Below are 25,860 nucleotides of genomic sequence, written 5' to 3'. Positions count from 1 at the left end.
CCTAAAAAGTGCTCCTATTATAGGGAGAACTTCAGTGGCCAAACCACACTCGTAAAACCACCACAGCTCTTCCAGTTAATAGAAATGATCCCAGGAAAATCAGTTTCTGCCAGTGCAACTGCATCTATATTAGAAGCATCTGTAAACACAGCTGTGCTGTTCTGGAATCCCAGTTCTTCACAGCCACTGAAAGCCTGAAATGCAGATCTAACCTAACATTTTGAGGAGCTCTGTGCCATCTTTAGAAAAATGCTAGTCTGCCTTGAAAATCTGGATAGAGAAAAAGAGGCTGCAAATATACACACTTAAATTTCAATGGATTTTTGACATTCTTTTGTTTTACACATATTAAAATGAAAGACTAAAAATCAGTTCCCTTCAAGGCAGGAAATGTGAGATAAAAGCCAAAAATATGACAAACCATTTAACTGTAATTCATCAAATAGCGTTACTACTTTTTTCATTTAAACGTTATATATAAAATACCAAAACATACCTAAATAATAGATGTGCAATAAATTCACAAAGTCAATGACTTTATTTAATGCTAGCATTACATCTTTATCACTCCTAACCCTACCCTTCCAGTTAAAGGACCACTGATGCTTGTTTTTGTCATTAATCCAGAGGATATGCTTCTCATGTTCAATGACCCAGTTCCAAGAAGTATCACAATATAGAAGTCTATTTTCCCCTTAATAAACATGCATAATTCCTGTGAATATTAGCATTGATTATGCATACTCACACACTCTAGGGCATATTCATCCAAACTCAGTGAATTGAAAAGAACTGAAGGAAAACGTATTTGGCCTTCTAGACTGCAAGAAACCCTAAAAAATGATAGGAACAGTCCAGAATGCTTTATTGGCATATTTTATTTTAATGACACTTCTGAACTTAACTGCTTCAGCTCTCTGCCCACAATATGAATGATGTTATATGTAAGCTACAAGAATTAAGGGCTTTTTAGGATAGAAATAAGGAAAATGAAGACAGCAAGCAAGGATTAAGCTTAACGGTTAGGATATTCTCTTCGAAGATGGAAACTGCAGGTTCCAGCCTGTCCAATGATACTTCCTAAAGAAAAAGAGGTTAACTGGGATACTGCCAGCAGCCCAGATGGGCATCTCTCCTCACAGGTAGAGCAATGAGAGGGTGAGCAGTGCAGACTCAGACTCCTTACAGGGACATAATAATGGATTAAGAGTTTTCTACAGCTTGATGAGTACTTAAACCACTGTGGTAAAAGTAATGCATAAACGTTGTCTTTGTTACTTAAGAGAGAAAGTAAAAGGACTTGAGTCACTTGGGCTTGCTTTGACTTCTAATGCCCTAGATAGTTCTCTGCAGGAGAGATTTGGAAGATGGAACTCCCAATATGAAAACACATGTACATACCCTGGAGAAATGTAGAATTTAATATAAATCCTTGTCCTGAGCATCACCTGATGGGTTTGCATTGGCCCATTTGTTTACAACATGCTGGCTGGAATTCCAGCTTCCCCAGAATGGTATCCACGAATTTCTCCCCCTCTCATACTCCGTGCAGACTGTCGAGACAGCTAACTCAGTGTTTCAGCATTTAGGTCTCGTTTTGGCTCTGGATTTACAGTACATAAACAATTCTTCAGTAAACTGTTTCAGAAACTGCTGAAGCATTCACCTCATTCAGCACCATGGAGGGAAACATGAGCACTAACAGCTTGCCACAGATTCCGGATCCCAAGAATTGATTGCAGATAATGCTAAATACGAAGCAGTACAACATATATTCCTGTCTATTGGCTGCTTATTTAAAGAGGTGTTCTTGGCTAAATGTTTTTATAGACACTTGTAGTAAAGGTGCTGCAAATAATTCTTCTGTAGAGCCCGATTGTGTAACTGCTATTATTTTAAGCGCTGAATGATTTGAACAATGGAAACTTCAATAGCAAAGGCTTCCAAGCCAAGCTAGAGTGATTTCCTCTTCAGTCAATACAGTCTTCATCTACATCAGTAAACGGCACAGTACAATTGATGAAAATACGTGGAGTGGAAGAGTTAGTGTTGAGGACTTGACATCCGCATCACATGTTCTGGGTGTTTTTTACTTTAGACCAACTCCAGCTTATTAGCTGACATTAAATACAGTGATACATCAGATGTAAATTTAATAGAAAAAAAAGAGGCAGTTTCTGTGCCCTAAGATTGTGCACCCCACTCTGTAATTACAACGGAGGAGAAGTGGAGGTAACCAGGAAATTCACCTCACAATATTGCTCCTGATACAATCTAAAAATGTTTTTTCTCTTTAAGCTGAAGATGTTTTCTATTGTGCGTGAGTAAAAGAAGAGCTTTCTTTTCATCTTAGTTAGATGACCAACACCCTTTTATGAATACACATTAAAGTGCACTACACAACTCTCATGAACAAAGAAACAATGTCATCTTAATAAAATGTAAACCTGAGTTGAAGGTAAGTCCTATATTTGTTTTCCAAATATCATGATTTACAGAAATCTTCTTCAATAAAACCCAATTTAGACCAACAGATAAATGTCATCCCTCCCAACTCTAAGTTCACATAGAGGAATGACTAATTAATACATGCTTCATACATTTTCTCCCTTAATATGCATTAAAGGAACTGAAATGCTGTAAAAGTAATCGTAATGATTTGGGTCTCCTGCTGGTGGCTCCTCCTTGAAAGATCATTTCTCATGTGGGGCTTTTGTCTGCAGCCTGAAGCCAGGGCAGGCAGAATGTCCTCATAGGAGAAGTCACCACCACAGCCAACTCTCAGGCTATCAGCTCCTCGAAGAGCCTAGGGCCATAATTTCACAAGCATTTCTATGACAGAATGAGAAGAAAAGCTTTGGATTTGCTACAGCTAATTGTATTTGTCCTCTACGAAATTAGTATTTTGCTCTGCATATAGACATTATATATAGAATGACAATAAACTGGACTAAATATATGACAGTACCACTACAGAGTAAACCTCAAAACCCATAACTACCAAAGCAAGGGAGACAATCTTATTTGATGTGCATATCTAAAAATGTGTGAGGCCATAAAACTAAAAGCTAGATATTGCAGCTTAGTAACACTACAGAGCTGTCTCCAAATTTCAGGATCAAAATACTGCTGTGCTCTTCAGAGTATTTTTTGCACTACCATTTTTGTAAACAGGATATTGAATTTACTCTTTGCTATTTCTTTATGAGTAAAGTGTCTTGTGAAATACCTGGTAACACTTCAAACACCCCTTTGAAGGGAGAAAGTCCTAACATTTTCAAGCTATAAGAAGATACGTTTCCCACAACACATAAAATCATTAAAAAACAATGATAAAGTAATTCCTTTACTGTGATTTGCCAAAAAGAATAGAATGATTTCTAAGGAGTTAAAACACTTGATCTATCTCATTAGGAACCCGTATTTTGTGAAGAGCATTTACTTTCCACAGAAACATGTATAAGAAATTATTAGATGTCTGATCTTGCTGGATGTGCACTGTTTGAAACGGAAGCTATACGTTGTTGGTCAATAACAAACACAATCCCTCAAGGCACTAAAAATTCTTTCATCTGAAAATAACACTCATTACAAAGTCAGCCATTTCTTACAAAAAGAATCATGAGGCAACATCTTGAGCCATAAACATTAAGACAAAAGCTTATTTATGTAAGCTGGAGTCAGCAGGCTTTGCTAGACCATTCAACAGAAGGAAAAAGGGGGTAGGTAATAATTTGCAGAGGGATCTGGTTCAAGGCTGAAGAAATTTAGGAAAGGACTGTAGCATGCATTTAAGGGAAAAGACAGTCCCATTTGTCTGCAGAAATTGTGAGTGGGCTTAATATTAACTGCTGCATTTGAAAGACTTTTTAATTTTTATTCAGCCTTATATTATATTTATGAACCATTCTGATCCTACTGTTCATCACTGCCATCCAATATTTTAACTAATTAAAACTACTTTGAAGTCTCTGACCTTTAGGCAGGCACTCGATTCTGAATTAAAATATAATTATCTTTGTAACATGAATACACTCCTTATGCTACCCCCATGCTCTTCTTGTTAGAGAATAAATACATAATAAATGTAAGGAAAAGACTACACTGAACTTGATAAAATAATGAAAAATAAGAAGAAAACAGACTGAGCAGCCTGGTTTTCCTTTCCTATATAACAAAGGCAAAGAGATAGCAGGGAAAAAATAAAAGCAATACTTAAAATTTAGAGAAAGAAATCCTTTCTGCACAGTGTGTAATGTATCTCCAGGACATACTGTCATGAAATCCCACCACTTTTTCTGAAACCAAAAGGGCAGCTTTTCATATGAGTAGGTCCAGCAATCACAGGCTTATATTCCAGCAGTATTACACAGGTACAGCGCTGTTTATTGAACAGGACCATCTTTAAAGGTGAAAGAGGACCATAAACTACAGAATGCAGAGAATATGTTTCCTGTGAATAAATCACAGCTTTTTGTCTAAACTTTTGGTTCTGACCACTGGAGCTACATGAATTGCTGGTGTGATGAGCACTTTCTATTTATCTCCTGGTCTTCACCATTGCTTCTTCTAGCAAAGGTACTCTTTAGTCTAAGCAACTAGCAGCTCTTGACCATATTACTTAGCAACCTTCTACAGCCAAATAATAGGAACTTAATAAACAACTTACTTTTACGTAGAGCTGTTGAAACTCCTCAAGGTTCAGTCTACCACTTGGACAGTCCTTTAGAAATCCTTTGTACCACTGTTTTAGCTCATGTTCATTGAACTCCGTGCTCTTCACCAGATCTTCCATCACCTCAGGGGCCAGCTTGCTATTCTGTTTCCCCATTCTGCCTTAAGAAGAAAAAAAATAATACAATTACCCAAGTTGCTGTGTACATTTTAAACTGGAACTAGTGACAAAGCTCGAACTCATCACTTGTTTCATATTCACTGCTGGTTTTAGTCAAACACAACTTCATAATTCACTAGTGAACAGGAATCTAAGCTATGCTTGAATATTAGAGGCTAAAAACAGTGAAAAAGATAACATTCTTCTTTCCCTTAGAAGTTTTAAGGCCTTGCTCATTTGCCTTCAAATTAGGTAATTTCTACTTTTCTTCACTCTAAGGCTGAAAAAGATTATTTAACTTTTTATTTGAATTTAACAAAAATTGTTCACAGATTTAGGCATGTCCACAATTTCCTATTATACTTTATCTTGCAAATCTCTTCTGATATGACATCCATGGTAGCAGCTATTTCTCACAAGTACAAGGCCGTGGACAGACAGGCTTGTAATGTCAGCACTAGGTGCTCCACCGGGAGGAAGGAAAGTGAGAGGGCCACACACTTGGTCTCAAAAAATGGTTAAACCAAACTGGAAAAATTAATTTAATTCTTATATGTATGAACATATATATGTATATATGCAGACATGAATATGTATGTGTATGTTGATGTATGTGTATGTATATATTTACTGCATAATGATACACAGTAAATGGTTTATATTTAATCACTTAACTCTAAAGATATCCACTACATGTTACTTACATTTTGCATACACACTTATAAACATTAAACATAAACCACACAGAAATACAAAATAAGCATGTGCATATAGATATGTACAGTAATTTCAGTACTACTCACGTTGGCCCTTTGAGATATTTCCAGGTCCTCTGACATTTGACCAAGTATGTCCTTTGAGAGGATTTCTGAGAAATCCTTTTCTTTAACTTTTTCTACTTTACTACAGTTTGTTTCATGGCAGGAAATGTCTTCCAGTTGTTTTTTAATCAGATGACAGACAGTACTTAACTTGTCCTGTACAGAACTGCAAAACAATGAATAATTTCTTTCCTAAGCCTAGCTTAGCATTTCCATTTTATCTCCCAGTATAGCATGCCTCTAATGACAGCATCACACTGAATGCAGTGATTTTAAGTCCATATCACCAACCATTCCTGATACTAATTTACTGCTTTTGTTACATTCCCCTATTTTGAAGGGGAAGCTTTTTTCTCCTCAAAAGGACACACTTTGCTCTGTTCCAACAAATCAATATATTTATATAATTTCCTTATTTTTTCCTTTCCACTTGAGCAAGTGCAAAGCTAAACATTCTTTCTGGTCTGTGAGTGGCCAACACATCCTCTGATGCCATACCACCAGCAGCACCACGTCTCCTTCTGAAACACATCATGGCCCCCCCTCTCTTTTGGCTATGGTCCTCCCCAGTCTGTCCTCACCCCTTCCCACACCCCCCAGCCCATCAAGACAACCAGGGCTGGCAGCAAACCTCTTTGCCAAGACAGCACACAACTTGGCCACACAAACACCCCTGACACCCAGAAGGAAGGTGTCTTTCGTCAAAGCATTCACTGGAACAAATCTGGGAGATTCGATCATTGGAAAGTACAAAATGCCACAAACCATCGGGCTAGGAACTCCAGCCAGAAATGCGTCCATGCCTTCGGGACGCTGCTGTTAGACAAGTGCACTGTGCTGTGCACAGATGTACCTGGAAGTGGGAGTGAGCCACCATTACCCGCAGTGCCTCCAGAAAGAAGATCTCCCTTCCCCAGGCTCTGCACACCCTCTTTGTATCAATGCCACGGAATGCCGCAGTGCTTTCTTGCTCAAGGCGCTGTATCTTCTCTGAGCCCGCTGCAAGGACTCACCCAGCTGCTAATTAATGGCAACATACTACTTGCTCTAAACTTACCCTGAAGCTTTGCCAAACTCCCATCCATGTTTTGGTAAACTTAGCACAAATATGAGGGAGTGCAATCTTTCAGGTAATTTCCACGGCCTAATAGTAAACATAGATGTCCAGAAATTAGCCATTTTGATTAAATGCTGGGTTTGCAATTTATAGTATTTAGAACAATTGCCCCAGCTTTATCCTTGGAATCTCCATCTTCTCATGTATGGCACTGGCCTAATTTGGCATAATCTGAATTTAAATTTCATGGAGACTAAAGTATACTTTAGTTATTTCTTTAGCTCCAACTCAGATGGCTTTTAAGCAAACAACAGACTATTTCCATAGACTATTCCAATAGACTATTTTATTTGTTCTAATCTTCAAGGGATCTGTTTATTTCCCCTTTTTTCTTTTTCCTACTTTAAACTGTGTTACCTTTTTGCAGTCATAAGGTGCTTTACTTAGGACCCAGAGGACCCTTAAAGATTCTCAGCAATTATAGTAACTACCTTAGGTAGATTCATAAGGCATCTTCTGGCTGTCTTAATTTAGCCAAGTGTGCTTTTACTTGACTCTTTTCACCTGGATTCTTATCCCCATTAATATCTAACTCAACAACGCTTGCACATAAAATCCGGTGGTTTTGACTGACAAATCTTCTGTAATAGCAACTTTTCCTGTATTTATCATGTCAGCTTTACAGCCCTTGGACTTGGCACTACACAGCAGTGGAAGCAGAAGGAACCTACAACCTCAGCACCACCCTCCAAAGGTACCTATGCTGTTTTCAGTAGCGTGGACACAAAACACCATAGAAAACGGAGTGAGTGCACAAATTCAAGAATACATGAATAAAGAACTGGACAAACATATCCACGCATAACCTTTTCTCTTATCAGATCCGAAGAAACAAGACACCAATTTTCTGCCTCTGTGATACAGGTCCCTAGTTTTGGTCAGCTGCTTGTTCTGCCATGGGTTGTCCAATAAATCACAAACAGCTTCCAGCCAGCCCTGATGTACCTCACCATATAATAGCCTCCAGCAAATGAAAACCGCAGCTCACATCTTGATAAACACTTTCAGAAACAATTTTTTTCCACAGAACCAAACCAGTATCTGAGGAAGGTATAATTTGGGACTGCTGGGTTCCATACTCTTATTTGCTGCTCCAGCACAGCACGGTGCATAATCTGTCAGGATCTGTTTGAAACAAGGGACTGAACAAGCTGACCAAGCTGGTCACAATGCCTTCCTGTAATTAGAGGCACCCATTCTTTCGTCTCGCTTTAAAGTTCTTTTCTCATGGAATTGAATTACAATCCGCAAGAAAGCTCAAGAGTGTCATATAATTATCAAATATAAACTCACACTTCTGGCATTGGGAAATCTGTTTTATTTGGGAATAAAAACTCAAATACATAGATTATCTAGTTAATAGTATTCTAACATCTTCTAGAGTTTCATTGAATCTCTTATTATTATTGAAAAAGTACAATCACCCATTAGCAACGAGTATGCCACTGCCAACACATTTAATTTTCAAAAATTAAAAATATTTTTAATTAACTTATAATCATGGTTTCCCAAACGTGTTTTTTCCTTGTGAAAAATCTATGAATATGCATTAGGAAAAGACAGGAGAGAACAGCTGCACAATCACTAAGTTTTCAAGAGGAGAAAGGTCACCCTGCAAGCATTTCTTTGTTTAATAAATGTTATTCTTTTAAACTATAAATTTGCTTCCAACTTCCATTTTTCCTACCATACATGTGACAATCCAAGCACTGTTATTCATCTGTTGCGTTTTCTGGTTGACAGAAATCATGAAAGGGAACACACCCCACCAAATAGCAGCATACTTTGATTGCAAACCACCATGGACAAGAGCTCCATGATAAACAAGGAACCACAGTACACGGGTTGCACTTGGTACCAGTAAAGGTGTCAAGTCAGTTCCAAATGAGCATACTCTGGCAGGAGAATGCTTATTAATACTAGAAAGGGGAACAGAATCCAAATTAGAGATTAAGAAAACCACTAAAACCCTATTGCTGTGGCACAAGTAGCAACAGCAATGAAGGTTTAGTTTTAAAACACATCCTTTTGGCTGAAATGCTGCAAAGGGGCCATCAGCTACCCAAAGAAATAAGCTTTTCAGAAACGCTCACTACAGTAGTACTTCAATACTTCATTAAGTAACACCTTAATTGCTGTTTTCACACACCCATAGGAAGGTCAGATTTAAAAGATGGCACTTTATTAAACAACCGACCCTCAACCTGCAGCAGTCCAGGCTGTGCCAGCAGCAGGCAGGGACAATATGAGGCCATATTTGCTTGTTCTTTGCCCCGCCGGGCCTCAGGAGGTCCATGCCAGCCCACCCGGGAAGCAGGAAAGGGCTTCAGCAGCTACTGAAAGTCACTCTAAAATGACTCTGCAGCATGGCTAAGCAAACTGATTTTATATGATTTACTGGGGACTTTGGAGGTAACGGGCATTAAGTCACATGCAGAAGACAGTTCCTACAGTTTTAAGACCATACGTAGTTTTAAAGCCAGTTTTCCCTGTTTGACACCTTTCCTGCAATGCCATCACATGTCCCACACGTGCTCTTTCAAAAGCTCTTCACTCTCCACACAATCATCATCCAAACTTCCTGGCCAATGGGAAGGTTTTTTCCATGGAATATTTGCAAGCAGTTCCTGCACAGGTTTATCAGTTCTGCCTCTCCCACTTGGCTTGCCAGTACTAAACTGGCAGTGTGAGTACGGTTTTACAAATCAGAATTTTATTAAAGAGAGAAGTTAAATTTCAATAGCAAAACATGACACTTACAGAAGCTTGTTTGCTGTTTAGCGATTTCAAAACACCCCCAAACTGTTGCTAATGCAGCTCCGTTCCCACCTGTTTCCTTCTTCCCTTCCCCTCTGTTCCACTTTGCCCTCCTCGGCAAGCGTTCAATGTTCAACGGGATCAAGTGCAAATATAACTCCGGCTGTTCCTAAGGAAGTAAACTGAGTGCTGCTGAAGATCACGTATTTGTGCTGAAAAAGGAACCATATTCCTTTGAGAAGACAGCACCAACAACGACCAACCATACCCCTAAAATCCAGTTTTGTGTCATTTTGCTTGCTTTCTTTAAAGTCAATGATACAAAACCATTTTATTTTCAAGTTGCATTAGGAAATGTGTTGCCAGGTTGTGATCCTTCCCCTCTGCTCAGCACTGCTGAAACACAACTGGAGTTCAATACAGAGGTGATGAAGGGACTGAAGCATCTATCACACAAGGAAAGACTGAGAGAGCTGAGGCTGTTCAGCCTGGAGAAGACTCAAGAGGTCTTACCAATGTGTGTCTAAATACCCAACAGGGGAGACAAAAGACAGCAGAGCCAGTGGTACACAGAGACAAGAGGCCTGAACTGAAATTCAGGACACTGTATCTGATTGTGAGTAAACACATTTTTTATCATGCAGGTGATGAAACACCAGAACAGGTTATCCAGAAATGTTGTGTACTCGTCATGCTTGAAGATACTCAATGCTCAACTGGACACAGCTCTGAGCAATCATCTCTAGTTGCCCCTGCTTGATCAAGGGGTTAGACTAGAGCATCTCCGGAGGCTCCCTCCAACCTCAGTGACGCTGTGAAACACTCGGGAAGAAAATGGGGCAGTCATACCACCTAACATTTTGTATCCGCAGTAGCTGCCTAGTTTCACTAAATTCTCTCCATGGGTAGCTGAGAGAAAAAGGGCTCATCCCAAGGACCATTTGGAAAAGATATGCTGGTGACTGCAGTCACCTCCCTCTCATTACTGACCCCAAGAGTACAGGGACATTCACCCTATGTCCCCACACACAAGCATCTAACTGAATAGGGCTACCATTACAGATAGGTAAGGTATGTATCTCAATATATTTTGGTTGCTTTGACACCTGCCCCTGCCCATGCTCATGCTCCTGTTTTCGCAGCAATCCTGCATGAGCTGCAGGGGGTAGTCAGCCAACATCTCTGCAGCCTCATGAGGTCTCTGCATTAAACGAGTTTGCTTGTATGGTGCATGTTTTTTCTTGCTCTTCCCTAGCTCTGGGAAATGGGAACGAGTCATGCGGACTATGCCAGAAGCAAATGACAACACTCACTCTGCCAGCTCAGCTGTGCTGGCAGGCACTCATTAGATTGGAAGGAAAGCTGTGGTTCATCTCCACCCCTCTGCCCACTCCCAGCCTACAAGCTCCCACAAGAACACACAGAGGCCTGGGGATGACATGTGAAATCCAGGCGTTGAGCAGGCACGTGGTGGGTGTCTTTCCAATCTTTGACACAATACAAATCTATAAACAGTACATTAAACGCTGTATAGACTGCAATATAGGGGTAACAAACCCCCAAACAATTAAATGCTGGGAAAGCAGAGAACTATGTCTATAATCTACAAAACCAGAATAATTTTCATGCTATTCTTGAGCAGACTATTTATCAAATTTCCAGCTATGTGCTAATAATAACTGTAACTCCTGACAACTCCCAGCATTGTTCCTTTCTCCTCAGGCTACTTCTGACACTGCCTTTTCTCTACTAACATGAGCATGAAGGATAACTAGAAGCAGGCTATCAATCCACACAGATGCCTCATTCCTTCAAATACACTTACTGTTTCATAGAAGGGCTGGAGCACTTCTGACATGAAGACAGGCTGAGAGTTGGGGTTTTTCAGCCTGGAGAAGAGAAAGATCCAGGGAGATCTTGTTGAGGCCTTTCAATACTTAAAGGGAGCTTTTAAGAAAGACTGAGAAAGACTTTTAGTAAAGAGCACTTAAAGATGGAAAGAGACTTTTCACCAGGGGCTACAGTGATAGGACAAGCGGTAATGTTTTTAAACTCAAAAAAAAGTGGACTTACATTGAATACAAGGAGCACATTTTTTACAATAAGGGTGGTGAGACATTGACACAGGTTGCCCAGAGAGATGGAAGATGCTCCATCCCTGGAAGTGTTCAAGGCCAGGTTGGATGGGGCTCTGAGTAACCTGATCTAGTGAAAGACATCCATGCCCATGGCAGGGAGATTGGATTAGATGATTTTTAAAGGTCTCTTCCAACCCAAACCATTCTGTGATTCTAAGATAAGGATTTTTGTGTGTATGTTTGTGTAACACCATACAGAACCTAGAAGCAGTCATAATTTATTGCTGACAACATAAACCTCAAACTAAGGGTGAAACAAGCAGGCTAGGTTCTGATTTATATTACACCACAGAAAAAACCTGGAATAAATCCAGTGATTTCAGATACTTTACTGGCTTTACCAAAGATCAGATTCAGGCCTGCAATCTCTCTGTGTAAAAGAAATGGGGAAAAATAGAGAGTAATAACATTAAGGAATGCAATTATCCAACCAAATTGAATAATAAATGGAGAAAAGAGGTTTAAGCAAAAGAAGAGAGATATATTTTAAAATTTTATTTGCAATGAGATGGATATTCAATTAGATTCAAGCAATAAAAAAACATTTGAAAGGGTAAAAGCTGTGTAGGAGGATGATCTAACATAACAACGACTGGTATGTAGGGTTTTTTTTCTCTAGGTGACTAAGAAGCAAAAATTGGATTTATTTCATTAAAAGTGAGGATTTGCTTTCTGTTGAGTCTGGAATTAAAAGAAAAGGGAGTTCTCTACAGTTGCAACATGAAAATCAAGGGTAATGCCAGACTCACGAGTAGCTCCACTGCTGATGCACCCCTGAGGGTCACAGTAGTAGGGCTCTATTCAAAGCCCAGCGCTGAAGATGGCAGCTTGGGCAAAAGCTTATTTGAAGACATGTGGCCTGAAGTACATAACAGGGTCTTATTTCTGCCCACTCTGTTCATTTGCTTACAACATGTCATAGCTGGTTTTCCTCCTTTGAAAGTAGACAGAGAAGAGGTACGTAGCATAAAGCAGAGACTTATCTGGGTTGTCCAACAAGTCCCAACTGCTCGGAAGAGCTCTGAGGCTCTGTCTCTTAGCTTTAGACCTGGAGAGACAGGGAAAATTCCCTCTTTTGCTTGCTCTTTCTCTGTCTCTTTTTAGACTACAAGGAGAGTACCCATATTGCGACAGAAGCTTAGACTCTGAATGCTCAGAAGTCCTTAAGAAAATTTTTGCTTTCTCCTTCACTTTGTTACTTGGCTTTGTTGCATGCCATAACTCAAACTTCTTTGGTTTTGGTTTAGGTTGTTTCGATTTTTTTATGTCTACTTCTCTAATATTTTGACAGAATTTGGCGACCTATATGTTCTGGAAAACTTAGCAACTAATTTCTGAAAAGAACAATATGCTTGCTAATGCTAACTGTCAGACAAACACATAAGTACCTCTGGTGCCATAGTTTCATTTTACTATTGGCCAAGCTTCTATCAGCTGTGGTGATCAGTAGGTAACAAAGAGGTGTGAGTTGAGGAAGAAGCTTTATTTTTCAGCAGTGAAATGAGTATTTTCTTCACCAGTCTGTTTTCTTCAATTCTGTCCTCATAAATAAATATTTTAAAATGCATGCAGAATATTTACTGTGCCTTTTTGTAATAATTCATATGCTGAATACCATTCCAATCACCCGATTATCCAGAATGCTCCAACACCAGAGCCTTGATTCCAGGCACAACTTTGCTATATAACTTTACCCCGTAAAACAGATCTTGGTTTTTTTCTAAGATTATATTCTAGAATATGGTTTCCAATAGGCTTTCCCTCATGAGATGCCCTGATGTGTTAACAGAGAAATCCAAAACCTCTTGGACATCACTCCAGTGATGTTCACTCTAGTTCAGGGTGGCCAGTGGAACAAGTTACATGTCAGCACTAATGATCACTTTCCAAGCCCTGCATATCAAAAGAGTGGCTTATTCAATTCTAGGTATTTCAGTATTTCACCTCTTCTGGGGCAGCCACTGCAAACACCTTTTTTGAGGGGGAAGATTGACAAAGCATGCCTGAATATTACAGTTTCCCTGAGTGGGTTCCAATCTTCTGTAACAATAGGGTAACATTTATGTAGACTGTAAACATCCATCTAGGGTTTTTAATGCTAAACCATATAATTTCCTCTGTCTGTGATATATATTTTTTGTACATATCCAGTTGTAGAGACTAAAGTTCATTAAAATGTTGATTTTCTTTAGACTTTAGCCATTGCCTTGACCATATTTACATATACACACCATTTTTTTTTTTTTCTCAGTTTTTCTTTGGTTTTAAATATTCATTTATTCTGTTGTAATTGCCTATAAAAAGTAATACGTACTTTCTCTCCACTTATATTACAGGAGGTCTTATTTGCTATCAGTTTGTTCTATTGCTAGTCTGAAATGTCACAGTACTCTTATGTCTGATATGTGAAAAGCCAAATTCTCTAAGTTGCTGTGTTTACCAAGAGGTCCTTTTATTGCTCACCTTCAAGCCTTATTCTGAGTTTGAATCCATCACATCCCCTTTTTATGACCATAAGTCACTGGGGCTTTACTTAATGGTACAAAATTCACTCTTCCTTTTTATCTATATTCCTCATCACAGCACTTAAACAACACTGCCCTACTTTTCTGAAAAGGTGGATTAATCACATCAAACATTAGCTGTTTCAAAAGTAATTTGTCTTTGGTCCTTCTGCAGTCAATGGAGATGGCAGAAGTGACTTCAGAGTGATTCACCCTATGCAGAGAGAGATGCCTGGAAGAAGCAGGATGAATACATGTATACTTATTTTAAGACAGGATGAATCACCTTTTGCAAATGTCTCTTTCTTTCTGCTGCTTGTAGAGGCAGCGCTGTACTTGCTTAGATCTGACTGGATTTCTAAACGCTTAAAGTGAAGCAAGAAAAATCCTACCTTGCTAATTGACAGTGGATAACCTAGAATCAAAATGCCATTCCTGATCTCACTAGGAAACACACAGATTTGCCAAGGTTGATTGTTAATCCTATGTACCGCAATCTTTATTCAGATGTCATTAATGCCATTCCAAGTACAAATGCTGGTGTACCAAACAGAGTCTTTCCTGAATTTACTTCCATCAAACCAGTGAAAAAAAAAACCAAACCTCTTTTCCACCCTTTTCCAGGCCCCCCCAAACCAAAACAGTTTTAAGTAGCTAAACTGCAGAGGTTGGGTTCCTGATGATTGCTCCATTATGCCCTTGTCATCCCATGTTTTTTCCCCAGTACAGTTCCTAGCCAAGTAAAGTCCTGGCCTCAAAGAATAAGAATAATATATTTTTATTATTATTAAATACAGTATTATTTTGTAAGAAATTTCATTCTGACCATCTAAATGCTATATGAAAGCTTGGTCTTCTCCAACCAATTTCTAAAATCCAGCTCTCCACCATAGTCTCTTTAGCAGCTATGTCCAGCAGCACAAGACACTGTGTCATTGTTCTGGATTCACAACAAGTGGGCATGGTGAGCACTGTAAGGCCCTCCTCCAGTGTCAGCTGGGATTAACAGCAGCAAGATCAGTGCCTAGATTGTTTTCTCTCTGTTCCCAACTCACAAAGCAGCGATAGGGTCTCTTTTTATCTTGTTAATATTCCTGTGTGGTGTAATTACAACTATGACTGACAAAGGATGGAGTAAAATGCTGAGTAGGGGTATCAGCATATAGTCTGTAAATACTGTTGTGGTAACAGAAATATATATATATAAGCTAACACATACAGATACATTTAAGTATTTTGCTTCCATTCAATTTCTTCATTAAAAAGAAACACTTAAGCCTATGGAGTTAGCTTGCTTTTGCACATCCATCTATGATGGCTGTGAATCAGCTGATTTCGACTGATGATTTTGACCTGTGTGCTAAACAACTACAACTAAAAAGCACGTGACTATGCTACGACAGTTATTAACAAAAGTGGTTAGCAGGAAAGCAGATCACAGCTTTTTATTTTACTAAAACCCTTTCAAAATCAAAACAAAGTGTTTACATCATTGTGGCTAGTGATCCATTGGTGCAATGCTCACCACAAATTCATTATAAACAGATAGTCAGAACTATCCCTTGTGACTGCTTCAGATGGAGCATGATTAAATGCAGAGGAAATGCATTACTGAGAAGATGAATCATGATTCTGCAAAACAAAATCAATGGCTTTACACTTTTGAGTTGGACATTGAGGGACAGTAAAAAATGTTACTTATACAAACAAGCGAGCAAATTAATCACATGAACAGCTTAAACAGGAAAAATATATTTAGACTGGCAGTAACACTGACTATCAAAGAAACACATTAGAAAACTTGGAAATGCTTTCTTCAGGTAGAATTTTCAAATAAAAATTCCTCCATCACACTACTATGAAATGCAAAGTTTTATTTCCATCCCTTTTGATTTTTATGGTTTGGAATTAATGTAATAATTTCAATTAGAGTGGTCTGATGGCTCATTTGAAATAATATTTTAGTTCTTTCAATCTAGTTTAAGCAGGCAAGTTGGTGACCATCTCACAGCAATGAGTGCATGAAATGCTCTAGTGAGTCCTGTCAGTATGACTTAAGCCACTCAGGTCAACTCAGCTGCCCAGACATAAGCGTGTCCCAGCTGGTCCCTGCATTAGCATCTGCTAACTCCATGTGGATGTCCCAGACACCTTAGCCTTTCAGAATGCACTTAACACCTCTACTGAAGCAGCTGAATCAGTTGAATGAGATCTTGCCTACCTACTTTAGACAGCTAACTTGAGCCTAGCAAACCAGCTAAGTGCCAAAGAGCCCTGTTTTGGAAACAGGGAAAAGCCATCACAGACAAACCCTGTTCACCTAAACTATTGCATCAGGCTTATACCTACAGGTTGTCTCTGGAGTTCACGAAAAATGCCTGCCTTCTTCCACACTTAAGCTAGGAAGACGGCTTTGTTATGCATCTGAAGATTAAGTGGGAAATAAGATGTTTCCAACCTAGATTAACAGGCTGTCCATATACAGAATCACAGAACCATAGAATCATTTAGGTTGGAAAACGCTTTTAAGATCATTGAGTCCAACTGTTAATCTAACACTGCCAAGTCCACCACTATGACACCCCTTTGCTATTTTATAGAATAACGCACAGGAAGACCAAGTCGTAGCTCATCTCCAAGTCATTTTTTGGCCTTGACTAGTATCCTTGATGAACGCTGGAGCAAAAACATCGAGGCTGAGAAAGTGCGAAACCCACCAGGACTGACCTTAGAAGTATTCATTGTGCTTCCTTCCTCCTTTAGGAGTTTTACTTTCCAGAACTGCCAACCTAACTTTTGTCATAAAGCATGCAATTAATTAAAAATGTAAGAATGATTTCTTCAGTACAGAGTATCTCAGTTAAACAGCAAAACCCAGCATCAAAAAGCCATAATGCACATAACCTTTAGCTAGTATTTCCTCATTAATTAGCACATGCTAGTAATATTGCTATTTGAAATCAGAGAGACAGATAACATAGCTGAGTCTCAAAAACCCTTCTTCCTGGAAAATATAAGTGTTCTTACAGATGACAGAGCTCCGAGCAAGGTTATATATTGAGGGAAAAGAAGAATGCACTCTGACATTAATATTGATAGAAACTGCAAAATGAACAAAAAGGACAAAGCAAAGGAAAAGCTGGCTGTCTCTGAGAAGACTCTATGTCCCCAGTACAGGAACTTCATTATTATTTCATGACCTTAATGGCAAGCCTCTAAGCCTCATGTATGTCTTTCCTAACAAAAAATTAATTAGAAACACAAACCAGAAAATCTTGGATATGCAATAATTGAAAGCAGTGAGATATTTCTTCTAGTTTTGACTTCATTTATGCAAACAATAGTTTGGAGAGACAGCTAAGTAAAACATACAACTTTTCATAAGTCCCAAATATGAATCACAGCAAATGGTCTTTCTGTTAAAAGATAAGCCAGAGGGAGGCAGGGAGATAGAGAAAACCAAAGAGAGAAAGCCTCTCCTGCTAAAGGACTACACAATTTTATCACTTCATACATTAAAAATAATTGGAATAATTTCTTCAAACTATTTTTCAATAGAGCTCTACTGGAATAAATAGTATAAATATATAGAATAAAAGATAGACAAAAAGTAGAAGAGAGAGTCGAAATCTCTGGGACAGGCTGTAGCAATACATCCAAAAAAGAGAAAAAAAGCAAAGGTGATGCAGATAAAAATATGAAATATAAAAATACAAAAAATAATGTCTGAATTCCTTGAGTTTATCATCCACCAGGATAAAGCAACTGATAGAGGCTGCTAAGCACAAACAAGCTGACTCAAAAATCTTTTCCAAGGTCTCAAAATTGCAATCTAAAATACCAGCCTGCAGTTCCATTAAATTGTCTAGGAAAATAAAGTTTTGCTCTGACTCACTGCCCACCTCTGGTACATAAAGACCCCCTGGAAAACTACTTTAGAAAACCTAGCAAGAAAAAGACATTATTACAGTCTGTGAATCATGGAAAGCACGACATGTAACTCTCATTCTCAAGGGGCAGGATGTTTGTTCCTAACTTAGGGCTGTCTGTCACTGAATTGTCCATAGGAGTAGTTGAGACCTACAGAACTACAACTAAAAAGGTGCCAGACAGAAAAGTAACCATAAACAGACAGTTCCATTTTAAAGCAGAGTTGCTGAGACAGCCTTGTGGGTTCTGCCAAAGCCAATCAGGGATTATCACTGCAAGTCAAGGGGGAATTGTTGGAGGTAACAGGTAAGGACGAACAGCTCGGGCAGCATTGACATGACTGTGCCTTCCACAGTAACTGCTGCTCCCAGGTAACAGGAGACAGCAGTGGGTGAAATACTTGTATTCCTAATCATGATACCAAGCAGCTGCAATTGCATTGACAGCTACCCTGGACTATTTAAGTCTGTAGAATCTGGAAAGCTAGAAATACCAAACACTGCCTTCCTTGGCATTACCTCATGATTACTTCACTCATCGCTGGAGAATGTGCAGGTGAAAAGGTTTATGATCACAAATAGTTGTCGCTCCCTCTAATGATTCCAGAGGCTGTGAGTGACTGAGGATGATATAATGTCTTCTAATTTTTTTGTATTTCTGTAATAAGTTACACAAATTAAACTCCTAGGAATGAACAAAAATATCTTGGATGTCAAGTAGAAGAATAACCTTTCTTCATAGTCAATGGCGTGTTCACCATTTAATTGCATCCACAGCTTTCTTAATTGCAAAAAAACCCCACAATTTGAGTTTATGAATGTAACATGTATAGTGTGATTGAAATCACCTGGCTTCAGTGCTCTCAAATACACTAATATAGTCATTTCAGCCAACAGAGACAGTCATAGCCAGATAGCAATTCAGCAAGTTGATCTGAGGCATTTCTCGTAGGGTGGAATGAGTCATACATTGGAGATGCTGTTCTCTCCATTGACTCTCCAGACTATCATGTCTAATAATCACTGACTAAATTAGCTTTCCTGAATTTGCCTGATCTCTTTTTGACCACACTTATATCTTGGTCTCCACAACATCCTGTGGAAATCAGTTTCATAATTTCATTAAACGTTAAACAATAATTTCATTGGTGACCCTATTTCTTGCACTGTGAGAAACAGTGACTATTTCTCGTTCACCTGCTTCTCAGCAGTTGTGAAGCACCCAGACTCTGCCTAGTCTATGCTCCACGTTCCTAACCAGCTTTACCCCTTTTTTCTAGACTTTTATCAATTTCATTACTCATTATCATGGAAGTGACTATAACTACAGATAGGATGCTCCACATGCTTATATAGTGAAGTATTTTTCCTACTTCTGTCCAAGTAATTCCTAGCCATTTTAACTACTACTTGTCATGAACAGGTAACTGCAGAGATCTATCCTCATTAATTCTCAGATCCATTCTTATTTTCTAATAGGTAACCTATAGTTATCAACATACATTGTCCCACATGCATAACCTTATTCTTATTGCCAACACATTCACTTGCTGTTTTATCTTCCCAATATACAGTACTACATAATCATGTTGCAGCACTTTAGAGCCGGATTTAAATCTGATTGTTATGGGTGATGTCAAATCATATGCAAGCTTTCTCACTTTCCTAGTAACTCCGCAAGTCATTTAAAATATATTTTATTTCTTCCCCCACTCTACATAAATTGTAAAACCGTGTGGTAACTGTTTTTATGCCTATGTATATACGCATATATGAATACTACAAATGACTTAGAAAATTCAAAACTAGACGGAAGACGGCTTAAACATGCTGCTATCATTAAAGGTTAAAAACTTGATGAAATTTTATAGATTCATGTATTTTAACAACCTGGGAAGAGGTGTTGTGATCACTTAAGATGGAAACAGCATAATTTCACACACAAATTCCTGGTTTATCTCCAATCTTTGTCATTAAGCAAGAGTACAGTTTTTAGATAGGCACCTGGTCTTGATTTAAAGCTTTAAACCAACAGATAATCTACCACATCTATAGCTGGATCAGGCCCTGGTTGTGCTAAATGCTGCACTGATAGAGCTGTTCACTCTCTCTGGTGTGACAATAGAGGGAAAAGTTAAAGGAAAAGAAGGCTACAGTTTAGCAATAAGCTAAACAGTGGAATAAAATAAAATAATAACAAAAAGCACACACCCCCCCCAAACAGCAGCAAGAAACAAGAGTAATCTTAAAAGCTATTGTGGCACTTGCTAGGAGCTTTGAACAGCTAGTAACTCAAATCAGAGGATGCAATATAAAAACTGTTGGCTGCCAGAAGGCAAAGAATTGTTTGAGCTGGTTATAGCTGCAGCACCTTTTTTTTTTTTTTTCCTTTCTTTTTTCCTCCTAAATTACTCCAAAAAGACGCAGCATAAAGAGAACCTGTTCCAGAATCCCCTCTGGAACTGAGCAAGACTCCAAACGATGGACTTTTGGTAGTGATATTTTTCAGTCTCCAAGACAAAACAGAATACAGAACAAATGATATTCAGGAAATCTGCCTGCTCCTTCATGCTGGAAAAAAATTCCTTTATCTTTCCTGACCAGAGCAGCCTCATTACTGAGGCCAAGTAAAAGGGGAAGGAGTGAGTGTATGTCAGGAAATAAATTCAGGGAAAAGGATCAGAAATCTCTTTTCTTGCTTATAAAAATCTGTATTATATTCTGTGGGAAAATGTGTGTATCTTGGAACAAGAAAATGTAGACATCAAGGCACATGGTATAAGGAGCCAGATTTACAAAGACATGTAAGCACTTCTATGGCTCTGGACTACTGGTTAATGTAGGTGTTGTTACTAAATTGCCTTGCTTCGTTTGTTTCCAAGTAAGTCAAGGTGATGTTCAGTATCAACCGTCTCTCCAGCAGCTTGAGTGCTCTTACAAAATCTCAGCAAGTACTTAAATAACTATGCAAATCTCATCTAAAGTATTAGCTGCTGCTTTCCCTGCTCAAAATGCAACTCTGTCACCTCTACTTTCTAAGAACACAACCCTAGCATACAAAGCAGGTTAGGCACTGAACTTCATCATGCTAGCCTGTGCATCCATGCCTTGTTTTACCTGGTACCACTTCTTAGCATTTTGAAAGTCCCCATTTCCCACACACTGCCACTGTGAAACATTCAAGTTGGCATTTGATTCTTCATAAAAATAGCCAGGCACATGAATAATGATACATCATATTATCATTAGTCCTGGGGAGCTGTGAGTGCCAAGCTGTGAGCGCACATTAAGAGTGCGGTAAAGAATGTGCCTGAATAGCCCAGTGAAATTACTGACTACAATGTTGCTGAGAAACAGTGACACCTAATATAGATGTACCCACGCAATAAATATAGGCTAAGCTGGGTTTATTATGCAGACGTGCTCAGCGGTAAGAGTGTCTACACAGTATTACCATGGCTCTGCTATCATACAGACAGTTAAATAACAGTACATTGATTGTGAACCTCAGCCCCAAGTTGTCCCTCTTCTTCCTTGTCCAGTCTTCTCCCCGTACTTTTGGCTTCTGGCAACATGCTTGTCAAACCAGTCCCAGTAAACCTGTACCAGCACGTTCTGACTCTTTCTCCCACTTTCCTTCCCTCCTTTCTTCCTATCTGGCTATTATTCCCTACCCAATTCCAATTCTCATCACCCTGGTGTTTTATCTGTACTTTTCCTTTTTTGGCTTTTTATCAGCAAAAGCAGTGAGAGCAGTGATGTTCACAGCATGCAAGGTGTATAAGGCAAAAAAAAGAGAGCTTTGCTTGCTTAACTACAGAGAATTCATCTTATTGACATTTAAACAATCTTGGCACCTTCGGGCACAATACAACCACTCCAAACCAGCAGAGAGGGACGGATGCCCACGCTGCCAGCAGGGCTGCCAGCATGTCTCACAGAGGCAGCCCTGAACAGGAGGGACGGGGGGCAGGCCTCAGCATGTTTAAATGATGTTGTACACTTTATACAATGCTTGAGAGCATTTTATGTTAAAAAACAGGTTGTAAAGCTAAGTAAATTATGCAGCTTGTAATTACGTTGTGTAAAGCTCAAACAACCCAAGGCAGCCACTTGAGAAACACCATGATTTACAGGCATGAGATGCAGCTGCAGGGAGGAAGGCAAGAGTGATACAGGTATCTCCCTCACACGTGTGCAAATGCACTGGGTTCGTATGTCTATGTGTACTCCTCCAATTACCCAAAATCACCACAGGCTTGTTGGAGGAGGAAACACGTACAGAGGAGCCGTTTGTGGGCAGTAAGAGCAGGAGACAGTTATGTTCACAAGCAGTAACAGCAAGTGAGACATCAATACACCATTTTCAGATCCTAAAGGGTCTTGGTGAATCTAATCACCTAAAAAGTGGGATAGGAGGAAGAAGTGTGGGACGAGTCGATATCCTCATGTAGAAAAAGAGAATTCAAACTACCAGGCGGACAAGTTGTTACTTACATTTTTTGCATGTTATTCTATATCCCTTCTCCCATCCTCACTCCTAACAAAGTAGTGTTGAGCAAACCTATTTGTTTGATGCTTGTAAGCAGGGAAGCAGAGATCACTGTCGACTCATCTAGCTGTCTAGGTGGAGGCTTGAACTGGTTTTGTTTGTTTGTTTTTCCCAGAACAAATACAGAAATGAACCTGACTCTTGCTGCTGCCAGTCTGCCCTGATAAAAGGATAAAAAGGAAAGGGCGTTGGGGTCAGAGATGCCACTTGTATTTGTACTTTCTCTTTTAAAAACTCCCTATAGCTAAGAGGAATGATCAGTTCATTCCTGTTTTGCTCGCCATGTAGATCTGTTGCTGAAAAAAAAATAATCTTAAATCTGACAGGCCTGGGAAAGCCCTTAGGAACTGCAATCCCCAAACCACCAAACAGTTACTGTCTTGAAGGTGCCTGCCACCAAATAAAGCCACTCGATGGCCTGCTCATTCTTTGCTAATGTCATATTTCCACTGTATTCTGTTACCAGTCCTCCAAACTTTCTTAGAAACACCATTTGTCTGTTACTTGAAAGCAGCTAGGTTGATTTACAACCCTGAGAACCTGGCCACAATCCAGAATGACATCAAACTGCCAGTCTGTAGCTTAATCTGTTTCCTCAAGAGACTGAATGAAAATGTTTTGGGTTTTGTTTTTATTCTTAATGATGAAAATAAGTAACAAAAAAAACAGTTGCAATGTTTAACTTTCATATGACTGGGGACCACGGAAGAATGAGCAATTGTACTGTTAATGCCAAACTATCTGAAACTATTGCAAAGAAAACCGAGAGAAGATTCTTCTCCAACACAGCATCCACAAATCATGCACAGAATAGTAATAGGGAAGTTACTACGTAGTCAGTAGCAGGGAACTTGATTAATCCACGTTATTTCTACCTGGGTGGTAGCCATTAGAAGCTGGATATCTAATCTAAACTAGTTATCGAGGCTCCAATGCGCAATGGAGAGAAACAGGCACCCAATTCACCAAGAGGCAATTCATCCCATGCTAAAAATATGCATACAAGATAAGTAGGATTAATTGCTCTCTGGAGATGCCTGCTTTTGTTTGCCTAACAAGAAAGCCTACACAATTAGTTTAGACTAAACATATAACTTCTAGACAACTAGAATGGCATGAAAAAAAAATACCACCCCTTGAGCTCAGGCTGAGCTGACCCTCCTGGTCTGAGGACAACTGCAGAGCCTACAGCTAAACTGCGCTTCAATCCTCATGACCCAAACATAAGTACTACACGGCTGGTGAAGTCCACAGAGGAGGCAGTGGATCTTGGCTGTACTTGTGGGACAAAACACCAGATCGACATTACAGCAAGCCCCTGTGCAGACTTTCCAAGAAATTGTCTTTCTGCCAATGCAGCCTTTTACCAACCTGTTTCAAACTGCTCTTTTTTGGGGGTTCAGATTTATTAACAAAAATAACAGAGCTTTATGTTCTCCAGTTTCTCTGGTCTTTGTATGGCCATTGTCACACATTTATTGAGTTAATAAGCTTCTCTTGGATGAAAAATTGGGACTATTGTTAACATTTAAAGGTATTTTTAATAGTTTTGACAGGTTAGTACCACTGACTTCCTGACACTTCCACGGGGAATGACTTAGTACCAACAAGCTCCAATCCTTGGTAATTAATATAAAGGAAAGAACACAAGCATTTCTACAGTGTTATACTTCTTTAATTCTATAAATTTGTTTTATATGAATGTATCAGTAAAAGAAAATAGCATCTCTCTGGTGTTACATAACAAATTAGTTGTAATATCCCACTGCATCTATAATGCTTGGTTTCAAGCACACAGAGAGAGGTAGATACCCTGTAAGCCCTACTTCTCCAAACAGCACAGGTCCTTTTGACATTTTAAGAGGACTTAGGCATCTAAGCAGAGTGTCAGTTAATTAAACAAGTTGAAGCAAATCCAGTCACACCCAAGAGTCCCAGTTCAGACACTGTGTAACTCACTTTACTTCCAGGTCTCATGACATGTTTCTCTAGATTCCTGCTTTTCTTGAAGAACTGTCCTCTGCATATAGAAATGGCACTGCAATTGTCATTAACTTAGTTAAGCTTCTTTGATTTTCTTTCGACCATGACATGTACTCACTTTGTCCTTGTTTTTGCCTTCTAAAGCAGTTTATAAAACTTGAAAAAAGGACTCCTTTGTATCATATGGAAAATAACTGTGCTGTAAGGAACAATACCAAGGCTGAAAAGCCTAAAATTAGATCTGCGAGCTTTGCTTTCATTGGCAGAGATGTGTGCGCGTTCATATTGTCCCAATCTTACATTCTACCTCTTCTTTCTAAAGACACTACTTTCTGAAAAACACTAAAGCTTAAAATTAGCAAACCTCTTTAAGGGTATTCTGACCTTGGTGACTGGCTTTTTTGATCACATTCACCTTAAGGTTTTAACAGTGAATTACAAGATCAGACCATTTTCAAAAGCAGTAGCAAAGAAAAAGCATTTGCAGAACAAAAAAGCTGAACATCCCTGAAATGGTGCCTGGAATAATCCTGTAATTTCCAGGTTGCTTTTTTTCCCCTCCTAAGAAAACTGAAACACAAATTTAATAGCTGGATTTTTCTATCCTGAAAGAAAGCTAATGAAGAAATACACATATATGTGGCTGGTGCTGGGAAACATGGGATTAACAGGGATAATTTAGTTGTAACAGGTCAGCATCTACGATATATCTATTCTCTTCTCATTTACATTCATCCAGTTCCCATTGTAGGCAACAGGGGGAATAAATAAGAGCAAAATGTATCCAAAAGGTCAAACTTCATGGATTTCCAAATGAAGAAAGCCATAGAGAGGCTAAAGTGAAAACAATGCTAGCTACTGCCTTAAAGATAATGCAAGCTGTTGCTAGTGTAGTGTTTATTTTGAGTGTCTCCTTTGTGGAATTTCAGGATAAAATATGAACTTGGCAGTGAACCTGAAGGGGGTATAGTCAGAGCAGTCCAATTTCAACAGACTATCAAGATGAACTGTTGGAAGTTATTTTACAGCTTTACGGCCATAGATCACTCTGAACCACCATGGTGTTACTTGTAGAACACTATGATATAAACAGCAAAACTACATCCACTACCTAGATACCCGTGTAATGCTCAGACAGAGCACTTTTTAGGTAACTAAATACCACTGAATGTGCCACAGGTAAAATACTTGAGTTAAGATATTAGATACAGATAGAAATAATGCA

At 39.0% G+C, this 25,860-nt stretch overlaps 1 protein-coding gene across 2 annotated transcripts in view; it reads right to left on the bottom strand.

The window, feature by feature from the left end:
- The window catches only part of VSNL1 (visinin like 1), a gene marked incomplete at both ends in the record, with an annotated part of 52,509 nt that extends 47,678 nt beyond the window's left edge, over window positions 1-4,831 (bottom strand). For both annotated transcript variants that reach the window (XM_080617021.1, XM_080617022.1), the window contains one exon: window positions 4,670-4,831. In XM_080617021.1, the coding sequence (XP_080473147.1) occupies window positions 4,670-4,831 (162 nt within the window). The remainder of the gene's footprint in view (window positions 1-4,669) is intronic.
- Window positions 4,832-25,860: the final 21,029 nt, after the last annotated feature.

Source organism: Psittacula echo (assembly GCF_963264785.1).
Source record: "Psittacula echo genome assembly, chromosome: 4".
In the NCBI taxonomy this organism is placed as follows: domain Eukaryota; kingdom Metazoa; phylum Chordata; class Aves; order Psittaciformes; family Psittacidae; genus Psittacula; species Psittacula echo.
This window is presented reverse-complemented; position numbering and strand designations above follow the sequence as displayed.